This window comes from Zootoca vivipara, chromosome 3 (assembly GCF_963506605.1).
Source record: "Zootoca vivipara chromosome 3, rZooViv1.1, whole genome shotgun sequence".
NCBI classification, from domain to species: domain Eukaryota; kingdom Metazoa; phylum Chordata; class Lepidosauria; order Squamata; family Lacertidae; genus Zootoca; species Zootoca vivipara.
The window spans coordinates 59,079,248-59,097,663 of record NC_083278.1 but is presented as its reverse complement, the minus strand read 5'-3'; the positions used below and the strand labels follow the sequence as shown (position 1 = coordinate 59,097,663).

Below are 18,416 nucleotides of genomic sequence, written 5' to 3'. Positions count from 1 at the left end.
GGAACATTCCCAGCTGCTTCTGGAGAGGGTCGAGCTCACCCTCAGGGAATGGGTACCATTATGATGGCACTGTGTGATATAAAAGTACATTAATCACAACCTTGAATAATATGGGTGCTTGCCTCCGAAGTTCCCTCTCTCCCTTGCTCTGCATGGACAGTTGCCATGCAATGCACAGATCAGTTGGGCAAGCAAGCCGAAGTGCCCTTCTCTGTACAGAATTGAAATGCTCCCAATTCTGCAGAAAAGTATAACTGGGAAGATATACTTCCTGTTCCACCACCTCTACACAGGTCAACCATGGTGCTGACCAGGACCCAGAGGAAAATACCCATGAGAGACAACAGGAAGCCACCCAATTTCACACCCTCCTGGGGCCAACCATTTTACTAAATTCTGTACCCCTGCAGAGAGCAGAGGCCACCAGAAGCTTAATCCTATCTAGATAGTAATCTGTCCATACTGGGATGCTTCACCTGTGCATCACCTGTCCAGGAAAGAAAGCAAATTGAGATCATGGACTGCCACAAATGTTTCCCACCTGGCCCCAAGCATAGACCCTGATCACAACAGCACACTCCCATCCCTCAAACACATACACAACTCTGGATCTCCAGCTAATCTTATCCAAGCAGAGACAAAGGGCTGCTTAACCCAATCTCCCTCAGTATGAACAGCAACAGAAATTCTGCAAGAGTTCCGTATGCCACAAAAGTCCCCCAGCTCCTATACAACCCCATTGTTCATTCCTGTGTGCCAGCCAGCAACCTGGCAAGTGGGAATGTGCAACTGACACCCAAGCCATGTCTAATTTTGTGCTGAATTAGTCAGTGAGAAAGATGTTGCTGGCCCTCCAGCTATTGGTAGAATATGGCCAACAGCATAATCCTATGCACATCTCTACTCAGAAGCAAGTTCTCCTGAGTTCACTGGAGCTTGTTTCCCATAAGAAGGTGTGTGTGGCTGATTATTCTGTGGGAACACAGGATCTGAAGGGGAGGAGTTACAACTGAAAGGAGAGTTAGCAACCAGCAGCAGTGAACTTAGCTCAGTGCAGATCCTGGAAGCTCGCAAACAGGGGCCTCCAGCTATTGGTAGAATATGGCTAGCGGCACAATCCCATGCACATGTCTACTCAGAAGCAAGTTCTCCTGAGTTCACTGGAGCTTATTTCCAGTAAGAAGGTGTGTGAGGCTGATAACTCTGTGGGAACACAGGATCTGAAGGGGAGGAGTTACAGCTGAGAGGGGAGTTAGCAACCAGCAGCAGTCAAACTTAGCTCAGTGTGCAGATCCTGGGAGCTTGCAAACAGGGGCACCCTCCCGCTTAATCCTCCCTGCTAGAGTTCTGTCTCTTGGTGTGCATACCGTGTTTCTCCAAAAATAAGACACCGTCTTATATTTATTTTTCCTCAAAAAAACCCACTATGGCTTATTTTCAGGGGATGTCTTATTTTTATATATATTAAGAATGGTACAGTTTAACCTTGTAGTTTAACTGTACCATACATAGTGACAAGTCTATCACTATGGCTTATTTTTGAGATATATCTTATATTCCTTGAATGCTTAAAAATCCTACTATGGCTTATTTTATGGCTATGGCTTATTTTCGGAGAAACAGGGTTAGGACCAGAGGTATGGAAAGTGAGGAAGCTGCTACAGAGACCTGTAACACCTGTGCCATGTTTGTCATTCTACCAGAGAACAAGCAACAGTACACTTTGTAGCAAGTGCAAGCTGGCCATCTTGCTGCAAGAGAAGTTGCAGTAACTTGAGGCACACCTAGCCACACCTCAAGCAACAGGACAGCATGCAGAGTTACTTGACAGAGCTGAGTTGACTGAGACTGAGCACCAAGATAGATGGGGTGCCCCCAGCATGGAGAAAGATTGCCCAATGCAAGAGTCTAACCCCTGGAGGAATGTAGGGTGGTTACTAATAATTTAGACCGGAGCAGATAATACAGTGGTACATCTGGTTAAGAACTTAATTCATTCCGGAGGTCCGTTCTTAACCTGAAACTGTTCTTAACCTGAAGCACCACTTTAGCTAATGGGGCCTCCTGCTGCCGCCACGCCGCCGGAGCACAATTTCTGTTTTCATCCTGAAGCAAAGTTCTTAACCTGAGGTACTATTTCTGGGTTAGCGGAGTCTGTAACCTGAAGCATTTGTAACCTGAGGTGCCACTGTACATACATATTGCCCATTCCTATTTTCTGGTTTAAAAAATGCCTGAGTTGGGTACGGAGTTGAGTCTGGCCCACTGCTTTCCCTTTGCGCAAGTCACTGCCAACTACCCCACTTGCAATTTCACATGTTACATGAAATGTTCGTTGAGTTTGTTCTGAGCATATCTGGTCTAACTTGTCCATTTTCAAAGTTAGCCTTCACAATGTGCTTGAGTCATTGGAGGCCACTAGCAGAGCCTCCCCTAAACAGCTCAGTGATCGGGCAGGAATCTAATGAATAAGCTATCCTGGACCCTTGCAAATCAATACAAAACCCTGTACACGTGCACATATTGTGCAGACACACACTGTTCAGCTGCGACCCATCACAACTTACCAGTAGTCATTCACACAGAAAGTTAGACATATCTGGGGCGGGTGCAACATGTGTTGCCATCTTACTATGCAACTCTGGAAGCAACTTCTCTGCAGCAGGTACTCTGCCAGCTCCTAACAGCCGCCTCAGGCATCGTCCCACAGACAGACTCCTATTAAGGGTTAGGGCGGAGGTAAGTGGCTCCCACGTCAAAGGAGGCGCTCGGTCCCGCAACTCTTCCTCCAAGGCGTCCCGTCTGCTCCACCTTCTCCGTGGAGGAGGGAACCACCCCGTCCTCCCGTGAGAGAAAAGGCTCAGACCTAGTAAGAGAGAGGCAAGCGGTCCCTCAGGCAGGCCTGCAAGCTGTACTCGCGCCTGTTTCTGCCCGGTTTTGCGCGGCACGCGGCCCCCTTCGCCAGGCGGCCATGTGACCACGCACACAGGCGCACACGCCGCCCGCTCTCGATGTGTGACGCCGAAGCCCTGCCATGGATCTCGGCTCTCGGGCTGCTGCTGCTGCGCCTGGCCGTCCTTCCCGCCCCTGCTGAGCCGGCGGCTTCAGGTGAGTCCCGGAAGTAGAGAAGGCGCATCGCGCTATCTCGCTTGTTTCTACCATTCTGTTTGCGCTCTTTCAAGGCTTCGTCTGCAATCTCAGCGAAGGTTGCGAGGTCAGCTGGCAGAATAATAACCATGGCGATGAAAGTGTAGCTTTCTTCTTCTTCTTCTTCTTCTTCTTCTTCTTCTTCTTCTTCTTCTTCTTCTTCTTCTTCTTCTTCTTCTTCTTCTTCTTCTTCTTCTTCTTCTTCTTCTTCTTCTTCTTCTTCTTCTTCTTCTTCTTCTTCTGCAGCACTTCTTAAGAATCCTGTCTCCTGTCCTGTGGGCTCTTTGTGGTCCGATGTTCTGGACTGAGCTACCTGGGGGTAGTTTGATTCTGGCCTCGGTTCTGGAAGCTGCTTAAATGCCGCTATTCCAATTTGGAGCGGATAAACAAGAGTGCTTCTGAGCACGTGCGGAGTATCTTCGCCACCGCACGGATCACAAGTGCTGTGCAAGCCTTCAAAGCACAGGAGAGTCCTGATGGGACAGAGAGCTCTGAGAGGAATCTTCTCTTCCGCTCCCTGCCCCCTCTATTCCTCAAGGTTTCCTACATTCATGGGAGCCAACTCTTAGGGGCCAAGATCCCTTCTGCCCCACAATAAAATATTTGAGGGAGCGCCCCCCCCCAGTTGATGGGCATTGCCATTCAAATGGTGTGTGTGTGCTGCATCTTGTAGTTCAGGCATCCCCAAACTGTGGCCCTCCAGATGTATTGGCCTACAACTTCCTTGATCCTTAGCTAACAGGACCAGTGGTCGGGGAAGATGGGAATTGTAGTCCAAAAGATCTGGAGGGCCGAAGTTTGGGGGTGCCTGTTGTAGTTGATTATGTGGGGCAGGGCTTACCTGTTTCTCCCCACCCCAATATTTTATTCAAATTGGCACTCTTGCCCAGATTGCTGGATATATACAATAACAAGTACTGCCTTTTCTTTTAAAGTTAACAGGTTATTTTTATGCATGACTACTTAGAAGTAAGTCCCACTGAATTAACTAGATCTTAAGTGTCAGGGCTCCCTTTACCTTTACCTTTTTAAGTGTAAGTGTATGGGTTTGCAACTGTAATAGGTTTAAGTCCCAAGTATGCATGCCAAAGGCACAAATGCAGTAAAGTTTCTGTAGTTATTTGAAGTTGTAAAAACAATTGTTTTGTGTGTGTGTGCGCGTGCGTGCGTGCGTGCACACACACACTGTTTTGAATCCACTCTCCTTACTGAATACTCTTGGGCACTCCCACTGTCCTCTCTTGACACCTCTCTTAAAATCTGTAAGAAATGCATCATAAAGATAATTATAGGTGTCTTCTGGCACCTTAATAGAAAATGCTGCGAAATAGGGTTCCTGCAATACTACGCAGCACAGTGTGTCTCAATGAGATGGAAATTCTGCATCCTCTATGCTGCTTTGACAGCTAAGAGTCTAAAGACAGTATTCATATTTTGCAATTCATATTACATACAATGCACGCCTATTTTGTCAAAAGTCAGATTTTGAGGAAGCGGGGTCCATGGTTGGTCAGCTTTCCGTTTTACATAGAAAAGTAGGAGAGTGAAAGCTTTTCCATCCCTGAGCAAGAGATAGCATCACTTTTGCAGCAATAAATCATATATAGAGGTGGTGATGTCCTTTTAAGTTGAGTACAAATAGTAGCAGCTAGCATGGTGAGGCTCATATGAATGAATTTACTTTATTGCGGTCACAGACCAGCATAAGGGGCAGCTCATATAATCCACACTTTTTTGTTCAGTAGATGTGAAGGATACTGAGGACACAAGTGCCATCTATACCAAAGAAGGGGAAAGTCTGATCTCTACTAAAGGACCAGGTTACCTGGCCTTTGTTAAATGGACGTGGGTGGTGCTGTGGTCTAAACCACTAAGCCTCTTGGGCTTGCTGATCGGAAGGTTGGTGGTTGAATCTGTGTGACGGGGTGAGCTCCCATCGGTCTGTCCTAGCTTCTGCTCTGTCCCATTGCTCTGTCCCAGTTTGAAAGCACACCAGTACAAGTAGATAAATAGGTACCACTGCAGCAGGAAGGTAAACGCCATTTCCGTGCATTCCGTGCTGGCCACATGACCCAGAAAGCTGTCTGTGGACAAACGCCGGCTCCCTTGGCCTGAAAGTGAGATGAGCACTACAACCCCATAGTCACCTTTGACTGCACTTACGGTAACTGTCTAGGGGTCCTTCACCTTTTACCTTACGTTTGTTAAAAGAGACCATCATTGGTTAGGAAGTGCTGGTGCCATGCTTCTTTCCTGAGCAAAGTGATAGCAAGAGTCACTGCACCACAATGCCAGGGACACCTAGATTAGTTTACATGCTATAACTACACTAATGTAACATGGTCATAAAAACAAGGCAGTTTTGGTTGCAATCAGAAACCTGAATTGCCATCAGCCAGAATCCTTGGCAACTGTCTCTGCAGACAGGGAAAACCGGCCAATGTTTAAAATCTGTTGGCCTGTTCATCCAGATGATCAGCTTTTCAAAACACACGTTTACAAATTGTGGCCCTGGAGGTCCTTTCGGGAGTAACATCCTTATTGCACCACCTGCAGGATTTGGTGAACTGCTCTCTTTGGGGCAGTTACAAGGGAAATGGTTGAGGAACGTGTGAAGTGGCTCAGGGTTAAACCATTTCTACAATTATTTCAAACAGCTGCTGGGGTCCAGGGCCAAAGAGGCAATCTCCTTGGGCAGCAAAAGTTTGGAGGCAGCATTGGCAGCACCCCAGCCAGTCCTTGAGCTCCCTGGCTAGGCATTTCCTTCTTTGGGAAGTCAGGCATGTGTGTCATGTGGCCGCATGGCCTTTTGTGCATCCCCTAAACTAGCTTCCTGTCCTCTGGTGCAGTGGAAGATGCTATTCCATTGCCTGTGTAAGGGGAAGATTTCGTCTGCCAGTCCAGTCAGCCTGTGTACATGAAACTAGAGAGGCAGCAAAATGTATTGGGCTATCCCTGCTGGGATCCATCCTGCTGTTCTTAGAATTGCTTTGTGGCAGCTGCAAGAATGCCACTCCTTTCACCTCATCCCTGATTATGACTCTTGCTGCATAGATCACAATGATCTCTTTAGTAGTGATTTTGCCCCCTTAATTGTCCACACATGTTAACTTCTTTGTTTTTCCCAACAGCATTGCGTTGTACTTTGCCCAGCCCTAGGAATGTTCATTTTGTCTCCAGAAACCTGAAGAATGTCTTACACTGGTTGCCGCCAGAAGGGATTCCTGAGGACAATTTAATTTATAGTGTGAAGTATTTAGTGTATGTTTGCTGTTGCTTTTTCTGTACTACCAATACTAGTTTGTGAGTTTGTTTTTTTAACGTTCTTTAAATGTGCAACATGCTTCATCGTGCTTTCTTTTGCAGCAGTAACCTCAAGGTTGAAGTTGAAGCTGGCGTAGCTTCATTCAGTAGACCGGCTCCTTTAAAATATAAAGAGATCTTGGATTCTGGCAAGACAGTGCTCACGAGTCCCTAGCGTCTCTGTCTGTCTCGCCCACATGCCCTCTCCTTGCTAGCACCTAAAAGGGAAAATCAAGAATGGTTCTAGATATTATATGAATTATTGAACGTAAGCATAGCAGTAAGAGGCATTGGCTACATTGCACATTTTCAGTATGATAATCCAAAATTAATCACTGGACATTGTAGGGAAACACCCAAGCAACTTTGGTCTGATATGTATGAGCAAGAATTAATTGAATCATAGATTCATAGAGTTGGAAGGGACAGCAAGGGTTATTCAGTCCAACCCCCTGCAATGCAGGAATCTTTTGCCCATTGTGGTGCTCGAACCCACAACCCTGAGATCAAGAGTCTTATGCTCTACCAACTGAGCTGCCTTACATTGATTTTTAAACATTTTAACTTGCATTGATTAAATGATATATATATTGTTTTAGTTCTTGCAAGCCACTGCAATGGCACTGCTTGAAAGTGCCTTATAAATTGAATTAATGAATAGTTCATACTGTCATAATCACTTCAGCACATAGTTAAACTATAGAATTCACTCCCACCAGAAGTAGTGATGGCCACCAACCATAGCTGCCAAGTTATCCCTTTTTTTTAAGGGATTTTCCCTTATGCTGAATAGGCTTCCTCACGAGAAAAGGGAAAACTTGGCAGCTATGCCACCAACCCAGAGGAATTTTTTAAAAGATTAGACAAATTGCTAGAGGATAAGGCTACCAATTGTTAGTAGCCATGATCATAGAACGAGCACTGACCTTTTCTCTTTCTATTGACTATTTAAAATTCAGATATGGCACAGCTAGATGGATTAAGGATGCAGAATGCCGAAATATCAGTCAGACCTGGTGTGACCTCTCACGTGGAACAAGTAACCATAAGGAGCTATATCATGCCAGAGTAAAAGCCTTTCTGAATGGAAGTTGTTCCAGCTGGACCGAATCTCCTCGGTTTAATCCACTAACAGACAGTAAGGAGACGCCTAAGGAATGCTATGTGTTCATAATAGTATTGAAAGTTTCCAGAGGGCAAATTACCAGTCAGAACTCATGTTGTGCAACAGACTCCACTAAAATGTGTGCGATAAAATGTGATGTGAGGGTTGCTTAAGCAGGCACTAGTTTAAACATGGCTTGAAAATTGCATTTATTATTCCTTCTATATAGCAAAGTGAATAGGGCTTTGATCCAGTGATCCTGTGTCAACACTGGATTTGAATCACACCTTTGTCATTTGCATGAACAGCCTGCTTGCCCAACTTCTTTGAGGTTCACACTGGTCTTAGCATTAATTGCATGAAAGCAGGGGCAAAGTAGGCTTTATTTAATCTGGGTTAAAAACCCAATTTGGCACCCTGCTCACACGCATTTGCGCACACACACACAGAGGGGGAGAGAGAGAGAGAGAGGCTGGGAGCCTCAGTGGTGCCCCTCTGGAGATTTCACCTGGGGCAAAAAAACACAGCTACTACTCCCCCCGCCCCCGCCCCCGCCTCATGGCACTGCATGAAAGCAGCTAGCACACACATCTTTGCTATGTGAGTGGTGTCAAGTCTGGGGGTGGGAATTTAATTCTGCTTTTAATATTATTGGTTGGAATCTGTTTTTAAAGTATGATTTGTATTGTGACTGTATTTTGGATTTTTTATATTTGTAAACTAGCTTAAAGGGGGCTTTTGCCTTTAAAGGCAGCCTAAAAGTATTTTGTTTTTATTTATTTATTTTTAAAAGTTCAAGGGAGTTAATAAGAGTTTGTAATCCACAATGGCTCACTCTGCTCTTATGAAAAGTGTGATAGCCCGTTGAGCTGTTGACTTGGGGTGCCATGAAAGGGCAATAAATCAAACAATTTATCATAAGGTTGATGGGGAGAGAGATGCTTATGGAGTTTTCTGCCTCAGTTGCTAAAATACCTTCACCAGCTTTTGAGTGTTACAAATCAAGGCTTAGGCAGGGATGGTGGAGCAGGGAGGTGCCCCACACGCTGCGTTGCAACTGCACATCAAAACAATAGACTGATGAGGGAATATTATCACAGTTGGCTATAGTTGTTTTCTTGTCACTATACACACATTAATATATGCTTTTCTTTTCCAGCTAAAATTGATCCACCCGCGTTTGCCTTGTCTTCTGCTGAAAAATCTATTTCAGTCATTGTGGCTGCACCTAAGACATGGAGCAGAAACTCCAGAAAGGAGCCTAATTATCTGCATGAAATATATCCCACCCTACAATATAACGTATCTGTATTCAACACTAAGAAAAAGACACAGGTAAAACTTGATTAGAAAGGGATATTAAGCGATTTAAATTGGTTTAATTGGAGATGGCCATGTTATTAGGATGTTAAGGGGCAGTTTTCTGCTTTGCGGATATGTATGTGGATGGGTAGGTGATGAAGATGAAGGATAGTTCTTGGGAGCACAGCATAATGGGGAGTGTGAGCAATGAGAGTGAAAATAATGTGGGAATATTAGGGATGTGGCTTAGGATATATTATTAGATAGATCCTATCCAAGCTTGTGTTATCAAGCTTCCAATATCAGCAGAGTGACATTCCCCTTTTGTGCGCAGCAAAACGTGAGCGTTTAGGTTTGCTAAAACCTCTACAACAATATTATACTTCCTGGCAAATCCCCCTTTTTCCTCTTAAAAGAAATACATGACACAATAGTCTTAAAATAAGATAGAGTTTACTCACATGGCATCCTGAGTTAACAGCATAATCTCAGAAAGGCAGGCTTGCTTAGAAAAGTTACATTTCTGTACATGTGGAGACTACTTAGTAAAGTAAGACTCCATTTGGTCTCTCTCTTGGCAGCAGGCCAAGAGAGACTCTGCATCTAAGATGTTGCTTCTCTGAAGTGTGTGGTCCAAGAGAGGGAAATAGCTACTGGCCAGTGAATTTATCTGCCACCTTTCCCATCTCATTTGCATGTGTGGAGGGACAGGAAACTGACTTGGTCAGGTGTTCCTCCATGTGGACACTCTGGGAACTGTTGTGACTTGTCTGCCCCAGTATTCCATCCCACAAATAACATGGTGCTTAGTCATGTAAATGACTTTCCCCTGATAACGACGACAGAAAACCGCTACACGCGCAAGACAGTTGTGGGCGGTTACAAATCTGGAGCAGAAGATTATATGTGGGGAAGGGATATTTAACGCTTTCCACCTTTAAAACCTTCCCCTCACCCAAACTGCTTTTTGTCCCAACAAGAGGAAGAGCCAGGAACTAGCTGTGGCAAAGAAAGAAATGCCAACCTGGGTACCCAGGGCTGGGTGCCATGTCCAAGCAGATGCCTGTGATCCTATCTTTCCAATTACCTGAACTATGCGATGACTGTGGTGGCTGGGAAGAAAGTGAAGATGTGACGTGAAAGAAAGCCAGCAGTAGAGACTGAAATTGAAAGCTAAGAAAGGAGAGAGATCCTGTTCTTTGGCTATCGTCTCTATCCTGATGGCACTGTTTTTTAGCTAGCTCACTTAATCTCAAAATATAGGCCTGCTTTCTCCTTATATGTAGGATTAAGCCTTAAGGTATAACAATCTGAATGGAGATGCACGTTTTTCTCCACTCTGTGGTGTCTGGTTCATAGATGAAACCATAGGTAGAATGTTACAGGTAGGTAGCCGTGTTGGTCTGACGTAGTCGAAACAAAATTTAAAATTTCCTTCCAGCAGCACCTTAAAGACCAACTAATTTTTTTATTTTGATATGAGCTTTCGTGTGCATGCAGGTATCTGAAGAAGTGTGCATGCACACGAAAGCTCATACCAAAATAAAAAAACTTAGTTGGTCTTTAAGGTGCTGCTGGAAGGATTTTTTTTATTTTGTTTCGACATAGGTAGAATGTTCCTGTGTTTCTCCAATATATTGCTGTATAGTTAAGTTCTGAAGTGTGACCATGTCTTCTTTACCCTAGTGGATGTTCTGTATTAAAAGCAACAGACTTGATGTGTTCCATTTAGAGTCGAATACAGTGTACTGTGTCACAGTGCAGGTATATATTACTCCACTCCTGTTCAGTGGAGTCTCCAAAGATTGCATTGCTACTTTGAAAGGTAAGCAAAGAACTATAAAACACATCTCCAATACAGGATGCAAATTTGTTGCTTTAATATCAAATAGTTCTAAAAATAGATAAAAGCAGTTGAGAAATCCTTTTTTTGTACAAGTCATGACAAGATGCTCTTGGCTTTACTAAGGTATATAACCTTGTTTCTTAGTTAAGCTTTCCAAATAACAGTCAGCTGAGGATAAGTCGTATCTCCAGGCAACCCTAATTGCTAGATCTGTGCCTTAACAATAGGCTAAGAGCTACTACCTCCTCCCTTGAAGTTCTAATAGATCATTAAAGAGCCCATGGATCTATAGAGACACCCAGCCACTCAAATGAGGCAAAGGATCATCCAAATATGCCCAACTGGTAAACCACAGATTAGATTAGTGCAAAACAAGTGCTGGAACTGCAGGAGTGGGCCTGATGTAGGGGAAGGGGAGGAATCATTGCTCAGAAGCATAGATCATGCCCAGGTAGAAACTGCTGCCACCCCCATTGCAAGAATTTTCAAAGGAACAATACTGTCATTCTCACTGAGCATTCTTTTACAAGAAAGCTATAGGATTATCACAGGCCATAATGTAAGTCACAAAAAAGTCATGGGCAGCTGGATGAGCCACTTGTCTGATTTGGTATAAGGCAGCTTCTTATGTTCATATATGTTCCAGGTTTATAAAGTTTTTCTTGGTTAAAAAAAATTACTCTCTTCAATGTCAGAAGACCTGGAAGCACCTCTGCCACCTCTCTCTTTCCTATGTGGTGATAATGGGAAATGTGCAGGCATTATCCTCAACCCCCCCCCCCCCGGGAAACTGCTAAGGCAGAGATCTTCCAGTGTTCTGTCCAATTACTGCAAAGGCACCAGGAGGTTACATAATGGCTTGCTTTGAATTGTGTCACCCTGACTAGCTTGTCCTTTAGGTTTTCCTTTTCCCACCCTGATTTGCAATGCCTCTCCAATGTTCTGTCACCATCACCGCAACATTTCTGGCTATTGGCCTGCTTAGGAGAAGCATCTTTGAGCCGTGTTCATTTTCCCATCCATTCCCTCTCAACCTGTAAATTACCCACAATAGCCTAGTGCTCCATCCTCCAAAAAATTACTGGTCTCCACTTTCCACTCTTCAGTGAAGGAAAATCAAAAGTTATATATTGCCTGCTGCACCCATTTCAGGTTAGAGCTGCAGAAATAGGCCCACTTCTTACCGCTTTCCTTTTTCAGCTTTGCCGTATTAAGTGGCTGCCTTTTGGTTCCATTCGATTCTGAAGAGCATAATTTTGAATCTTTTATTAGAAACCAGCAAGTCAGCCCTTTTTAGTCCCTGTTAGCAATCTGTGTATCCCTAATAATTGGGGGAAATTAGGCAAAGAAGAATCTGCTGGCAAGGACCTCAATAACTTGCTAGGGAAGAACAGCCTAAATATAGAGTTTAAAAGAACCTAGCCCAGCTGCTCTACGAGTAAAAAGTTACAGAGTGCATTTATTTTACTGCATACATATGACTTTGAAAGGGATAAAATTTCCCAAATGCTGTTTTATAAGTGAACAAATTGGGAGAAAGAATGGTGTCAAAGTGCTTTTATTGAAGCTACAGGCAACATTTCTTCCATTCTGGCTGGCTTTCATAATTTTCACTGTTGTTCAAAAATCTTACAATAATTTATAATACAGTGGTACCTCGGTTTACGACCGCTGCGGTTTGCGAACGTTCAGTTTGAGTACGCCGCGGACCTGGAAGTCTTTACATCCAGGTTCCGCGGCGCGCGCATGCACAGAAGCGATCTGCACGGCGCACGCATGTGCAGCAACGATCTGCACGGCGCATGCATACACAGAAGTGCTCTATCGATGCTTCGTGTATGCACAGAAGAGGTGGTCTGTTTATGGACTGCTCAGGGAGCGAACGGCTCCCCGGAACCAATTATGTCCGTAAACCGAGGTACCACTGTACTAAAATTGTTGAAATCTCAACCACTTGTAAAATACTGTTCAGTTGTGGCATGTATTTTTTAATGTTTTGTATTAATAATTGATATCCTTTTTATTGTTGTCTTCTTTTTTTAATGGAGCCTATTTAGACTTCCATATCCAATTACAAGTGATAAATGCTGATGACTGCTGGATACTTGGAAAAGTGAACAGCATCTAATGCACATTTTTCTCCACAGACTCGGCTTTCAAGGAGACTGCGACAATCTTACTCGGATATATTTTGCCTGTCCTTCTAATAGTCCTTATTATTTTGGTGTCAAGCTGTTGTGTATATAGGTACATTCATATCACAAAGCAAAAGTACCCTACAAACTTGGTAAGGGTTCTTTATTATCCCTGTAGTATGTAATGCATCACATAGTTAAGGCCCAGTCCATACACTTAAAAACTCTCCATGTGAAAATATTTATTAATTAATATTAATCAGACAAAGGCCTGGTTGAAGAGGAACATTTTCGCCTGGGGCTCGGTTACTTGGATTGGGGTCGAGAAACTGGGGCAAAGAGTTGGAACCCTCCTCCCCCCATAATCATGCCCCCAGTCCATATTGGGGGCGGGGGCTGCCACTGCTTCATTCCCCATGTTATTGCTACATCATATTTAGTATGAAGCCATATTAATTAGTTTGGGTTTTTTTTCAAGACGTACAAGAAAAGGCAAATGCTGGCTACCCCCGATTGGTTGTGGCTCTCAGGCATAGGGGTTTTCTGCTGAGAGCCTTTTTAACTGGAGATGTCAGAGCCTAAACTAGTACTTTATATAAGAAAGGTAAGTGCTATGCTACTGAGCTGTGGCCCTTCCCCATGACATTCTTGATCTCAGGGTTGTGGGTTTGAGCCCCACATTGGGCAAAAGATTCCTGCACCATAGGGGGTAGGACTAGATGATCCTCTACAATTCTATTATTTTATTATTCACCCACCCACCCAATGTGCATGTGCTGCATTTTCTTATTTCACCTAATAGGCTAATATTTAGTAGTCTTAGTTCCACAAACTTGCTGATAAGCATCAAACAGAAAATTATTGGGAAGAATCTTTGCCTTAAGCAAGGACTAAAGTATTCTCGGGCAAAAAACACTGAGAAGCCAGCAGCAAGGCTATATTTGCACATAAAGATGCATTAAAAAAAGAAATCAATGACCACAAATTATGAATGGATGAATTAATTGCTGAGAAAAATAAGAAATTAAGAAATGCAGAAGCACTGAACTGGATCTACATTGTCCCCAGCTATTCCAGCCCTTGGAATTTGCAACACATATATCCAGCAAACTACTGTACCTGGCTTTAGTGTCTGCCATTTTAAATGCACTACAATCTTCTTAAACATTTTTTCAACTCGCAACCAAGCATAGGAACCACTCCGTTCAATTAAAAATCTACAAATGCAATTCATTGCTTTTTGTCTACAAAAGAGGATAAAAGTAATGGCCCCTGACCATTTTTTTTCCTTTTAATTGTTTTCCTTGTTGAACATAATTGGAAGACTACTGCCACTATTTATACATTATATTAGAAGGATGGTTCTGTGGGGAAGGGCTGCAACTTGGTGGCAGAGTATGTGCATGGGGTCCCAAATCTGATCCCTGTTATTTCCAGGTAGGGATGGGAAAGGCTACTGTCTGAAAACCTGGAAAGCAACTACTTGTCAGTATAAACCACAGTGAGCTGATGGCGCCAGTGGTCTGTCTCAGCAAAGATGGCTTCCTAACTTTCCAAGCTATTGTTTGTGCAGCAAAATAATAATATAGATCAGTGCTTTTTTCTGGGGGGGACGCAGGGGTACACATACCCCTAAACATTTTGTGAATCTAAGTTTGGCCTCATTGAGGGGCCATATTGCAATGAGAGTACCCCTAAACATTTTTTAGGGAAAAAAGCACTGATATAGATAGTATTGACTTGTTCCACAAATTGGTGGAAAGGAAAGGGGGTGTATGCAATACTCCCCAATCTGCATAATAGTTGCAGTGTGAAAGCACATAAATTTTATACATAGACCTAATCCAGCTAACATTATTCAGGACTAAATTCAAGTAAAAGCAGTGAGACTTTGAGAGCAATCCAATGCACACACCCTTATGCCATGCTGAAGGGAAGACATCATATTAGCTGGAAGCGCCCTTCCACCCAGCTCTCCTGGCAGAGCCATTCACCACTGATCTCCCCTTGCCACCCACCAAACAGTGGCAGTAGCCAGCATCAGGCCCAGAAATAGAGTGTTCCAAGTGTGGAGAGGCAGTGAGGCTGAACTAGGCTAGGATTCATTGACCCTGAGCTTGTCGGGATGGGAAGCATTGAGACGAGGTCAACTTGGAATGCTAATGTATAGACAAATGTAGAAGAGTGCCCAAGGGATAATCAGATCTCTACAGCCCACGTGCACATTAACACAGTGGTGTGTGTACAGCCTTAGTAAGTAATTAACTTTAGCTGGGTTGGGGCTTTAACTTAAAAGTAGAGACTGCAATTAACGGATCTCTCCGTTTTCTTTTTTAAATTATAGCTTGCTTTTTTCCCCCTCCCCAGGTTTTGAAGTATAGTGACAAATGTGAGAGAAGCGATTTGTTTCCTTCTGAAAAAACTGTGATTAACTTCATCACTGTTAATATCGCTGAAGAGCAGAAGACCTCTCTGGAGGACACTCGTTTACTAGGCAGTGCCCACAGCAGAGATGGATGTTGTGATGGAAACAGTGTTGAGGGAAAAGCTTCAGAAGTGCAACTAGTACAACAAGATTCTCAAGACACTTGCCTAAATGAGGAAGTTATGTTTGAAAATGAGCAAGATGAGATGAAGCTTGTATCTCAAAGGGCTTCAGGTGAGAAGCACGAGGATGAAGTTGTGGTCTATGAATTTGACTTGAGGGCTGAAGATACAACTCTGGTTCAAGAGAAGCTGAGCTTAAAAGATGGTATTTGCACACTAGAGGGACTGCTTCACAAACTGAAAAAAGTGCCTCCAGATTTAATAACTGATGGAACAGAACAGGCCTACTGTCCCCAGTTTGGTGTGGGAGCTCCAGGTATCCGTTCAGAAGAGCAACCAAGAGAGACCCTTTTGAATAAGATGGGTTCTGGACATAACGGCCTCCAAGTTCCTTCACAAAATTTGGTTGCCAATAAACCAGGCCAAACTTTTTGTCCTCAATGCAGTGTGGTGGCAGATACTTGTTTGCCACATAATCAAAAAGAGAAAAGAGATGCACTTGAGAATCCACAAACTTTTGCAAACGTAGTGATGAGAAGCACAACATCAAACCATCAAACATGGGCCACCCAGGACCAGGAGGTAGCAAAGAAAGCAGAAGTGGAAGATGAGCAGAGCATAATAATAGATTGGGACCCGCAGACTGGGATACTTAATATACCCTTGTCTAATTTAATAAGTGATGAAATAATTGAGAATAAAAAGTATGAAGATTCTCTGGAGGAGGGACTTCTGTCCAGAGTTTATGAGAGACAGTGCTCTGTTGAGTTGTTAGAGAGAGATGAAGAAAGATATCTCCTGCACCTTAAAGAACAATGGGGACTGCATATACAAATGCAAACCTAACTTGCTTTCCCATCATGATTTAATTTGCTACTAAATAGAATTATTTTAATAGTTATGATTAATTGTTTACAGTATGAAGCTGGTGACCATCAAACCATCAATGACTATGAAAGGTTTTAATTACTGGGGAACTCCAACAAAGTAATCTACTTTTATTCATTCAGTAGTCATGCACCAATGCATGTACTTGTTGAGAATTGCATTGGTTTGACTACGGAAGGAAATGGCGGTGCAGAGCGGGTTGCCTGATTAAGAGACGACCGCTGCCGGGATTTCTAAGTGATAGGGGTGCGTGCCAGGGTTAGACAAGTGGGGTCTCGAGGGGACCAGCCGGGCATCAGCAGTGAGCCGGGGGGGGGGAGAGAAGCGGCTTGAGTCTGCCCGTGGCTCCAGCGTAGTGTAAACATCCAAAACCACGAATCGCCACCTGAAGCAGCAGACTTTTTTTGCCAAGATTATTAGACTTTAAAAACATAAAATTTTTGGATTAAATGAATTTGGCAAAGACAGAATTTAAAAAGGAAGTTAACCATCTTTTGAAGGACAGTTTCTGTAGTACTGTATAGACTTGTGAGTGGGACTAAAGATATTCGGAGACGCATCAGTCTTTTGCTACTTTTAAAACTGCACTTTGTTACTTATTAGCAAACCATCTCTTTGTGGATACAAAGAAATTAACTGTTGCTCTTTGAACTTTTAAAAGGAGTATACATGAATGGAGTGGAGTACCCTCAGGTTTTTTTTATGAATGACAAAGCTGTTTCCATGAATGAAAGTGATTAAAGGATTGGGGGGAGGGGAATCAAATAAATGTTAAAGGACCCTGGATCTTGGCAAATCCTACCAAAGCTCAACAGGGGAACACTTTTCAATAACTGGGAGAAATCTCAGGGAGGAGAAGTGCCTGGGAGAGTGGGAGGAGGAAGGGGAAAAGCTTTAAATGAGCAGGACCATACATTGGAATATAAACCGAGGAGAACATTATATATTGGATTATAAATACCATTTGGATTACAAATACAATTTGGAATTCAAAATTAATTTACATCGGGAAAATATTGGATTTTAAATAATAGGTGGGAACATTTTGTACTACAAGATACATGTGGACTATAAGATACGACCAGAGACTTTGAAAGCAAGGGAACAATGCAACACTATTTGTGGACTGTGATAACTACCAGGTTTCTTTTTTTTCTTTAAATTGTGTATATATGTGTGATTTTTCCTTTTCTTTTGGATTACTTTGGAATTGTCTGAAATTTCTTTAAAAGTGAAACTGTTGATATATACTAGAATAAAATTGAGCTGTGATAGGGCTTATGGGGGAATTTCTACATACAAGTTTAAGAGTGAGAAAGAGATAAGGAGGTGGAGCAACCTTGAGACAGAAGTGTTTTGAATAGGATGAAATATGGAATAGGATGAATTGCAACTATAAAAATGAATGTACTTCCAAGGATGTTATTTCTCTTCCAAACCATTCCAGTAATAATGGGGAATGCACGATTCAAAGAATGGCAGAGAGAGATCTCAAGATATTTCTGGAATGGGAAAAAGCCAAGGATAAAAAATAAGATACTGTACAAACAGATGTGAAAGAAAGAGGCAGTTTCTCACTTCCAGGCTTAAAATTGTACTATGAAGCTGCATCCCTAATATGGATCCGTGATTGGATCAAGTTAGAAAGGGAGGAAATAACAGAACTGGAAGGACATGATAACAGGTTTGGATGGTGTGCTTACCTATGGTATGGAAAAGCAAAAATACACAAAGGGTTCCACAATCATATAATAAGGAGATCATTGTTCAAAATGTGGGAAAAATATAAAGACTTACTAGAACCCAAGACACCCTAGTGGTTATCACCAATTTAAGCATTGTCACTTAAAACATTGGGGGGCGGGGAGAGAATTGCCAACATATAGAGAATTACTGGTTGAACAAGAGGGGAAACTAAAACTGAAAGAATATGAAGAAATAAAATAACATCTCCAAAGTTGCACCATAGACAGCTAAAGGATATTTTCAAAGAGGACAATAAGAAAGGCTTTTTATATTCAGTTTCCAAATTCCAAAAGGAAGTGATAGAAGAAAATTTGAAACTATTAAAAAATATCCTTTTGGAATGGGAAACTAAAGACGAAGAAGTAAAATCAGTAATGATTAAATGGGCACAAGACAT

General features: G+C 42.9%; 1 protein-coding gene across 1 annotated transcript; it reads left to right on the top strand.

Moving 5' to 3' along the window:
• Positions 1-2,859: 2,859 nt before the first annotated feature.
• Positions 2,860-16,676, top strand: LOC118082068 (interleukin-20 receptor subunit alpha). The gene is made up of 7 exons (XM_035108889.1): positions 2,860-3,108; positions 6,279-6,408; positions 7,410-7,588; positions 8,715-8,890; positions 10,544-10,682; positions 12,851-12,990; positions 15,206-16,676. Exons 1-7 carry the CDS (start codon positions 3,012-3,014, stop codon positions 16,229-16,231), a joined length of 1,887 nt encoding a protein of 628 aa, XP_034964780.1. The 5' UTR covers positions 2,860-3,011; the 3' UTR covers positions 16,232-16,676.
• The last annotated feature ends 1,740 nt before the right edge of the window (positions 16,677-18,416 follow it).

What these genes read in the sequence shown, in the direction of transcription:
- LOC118082068 (XM_035108889.1), top strand. Translation starts at nt 3,012, where the DNA reads ATGTGTGACGCCGAAGCCCTGCCATGGATCTCGGCTCTCGGGCTGCTG. An exon ending in TTGCATTGCTACTTTGAAAG is followed by an intron (nt 10,683 to 12,850) that starts GTAAGCAAAGAA and finishes TTTTCTCCACAG; the next exon opens with ACTCGGCTTTCAAGGAGACT. An exon ending in AAAAGTACCCTACAAACTTG is followed by an intron (nt 12,991 to 15,205) that starts GTAAGGGTTCTT and finishes CCCCCTCCCCAG; the next exon opens with GTTTTGAAGTATAGTGACAA.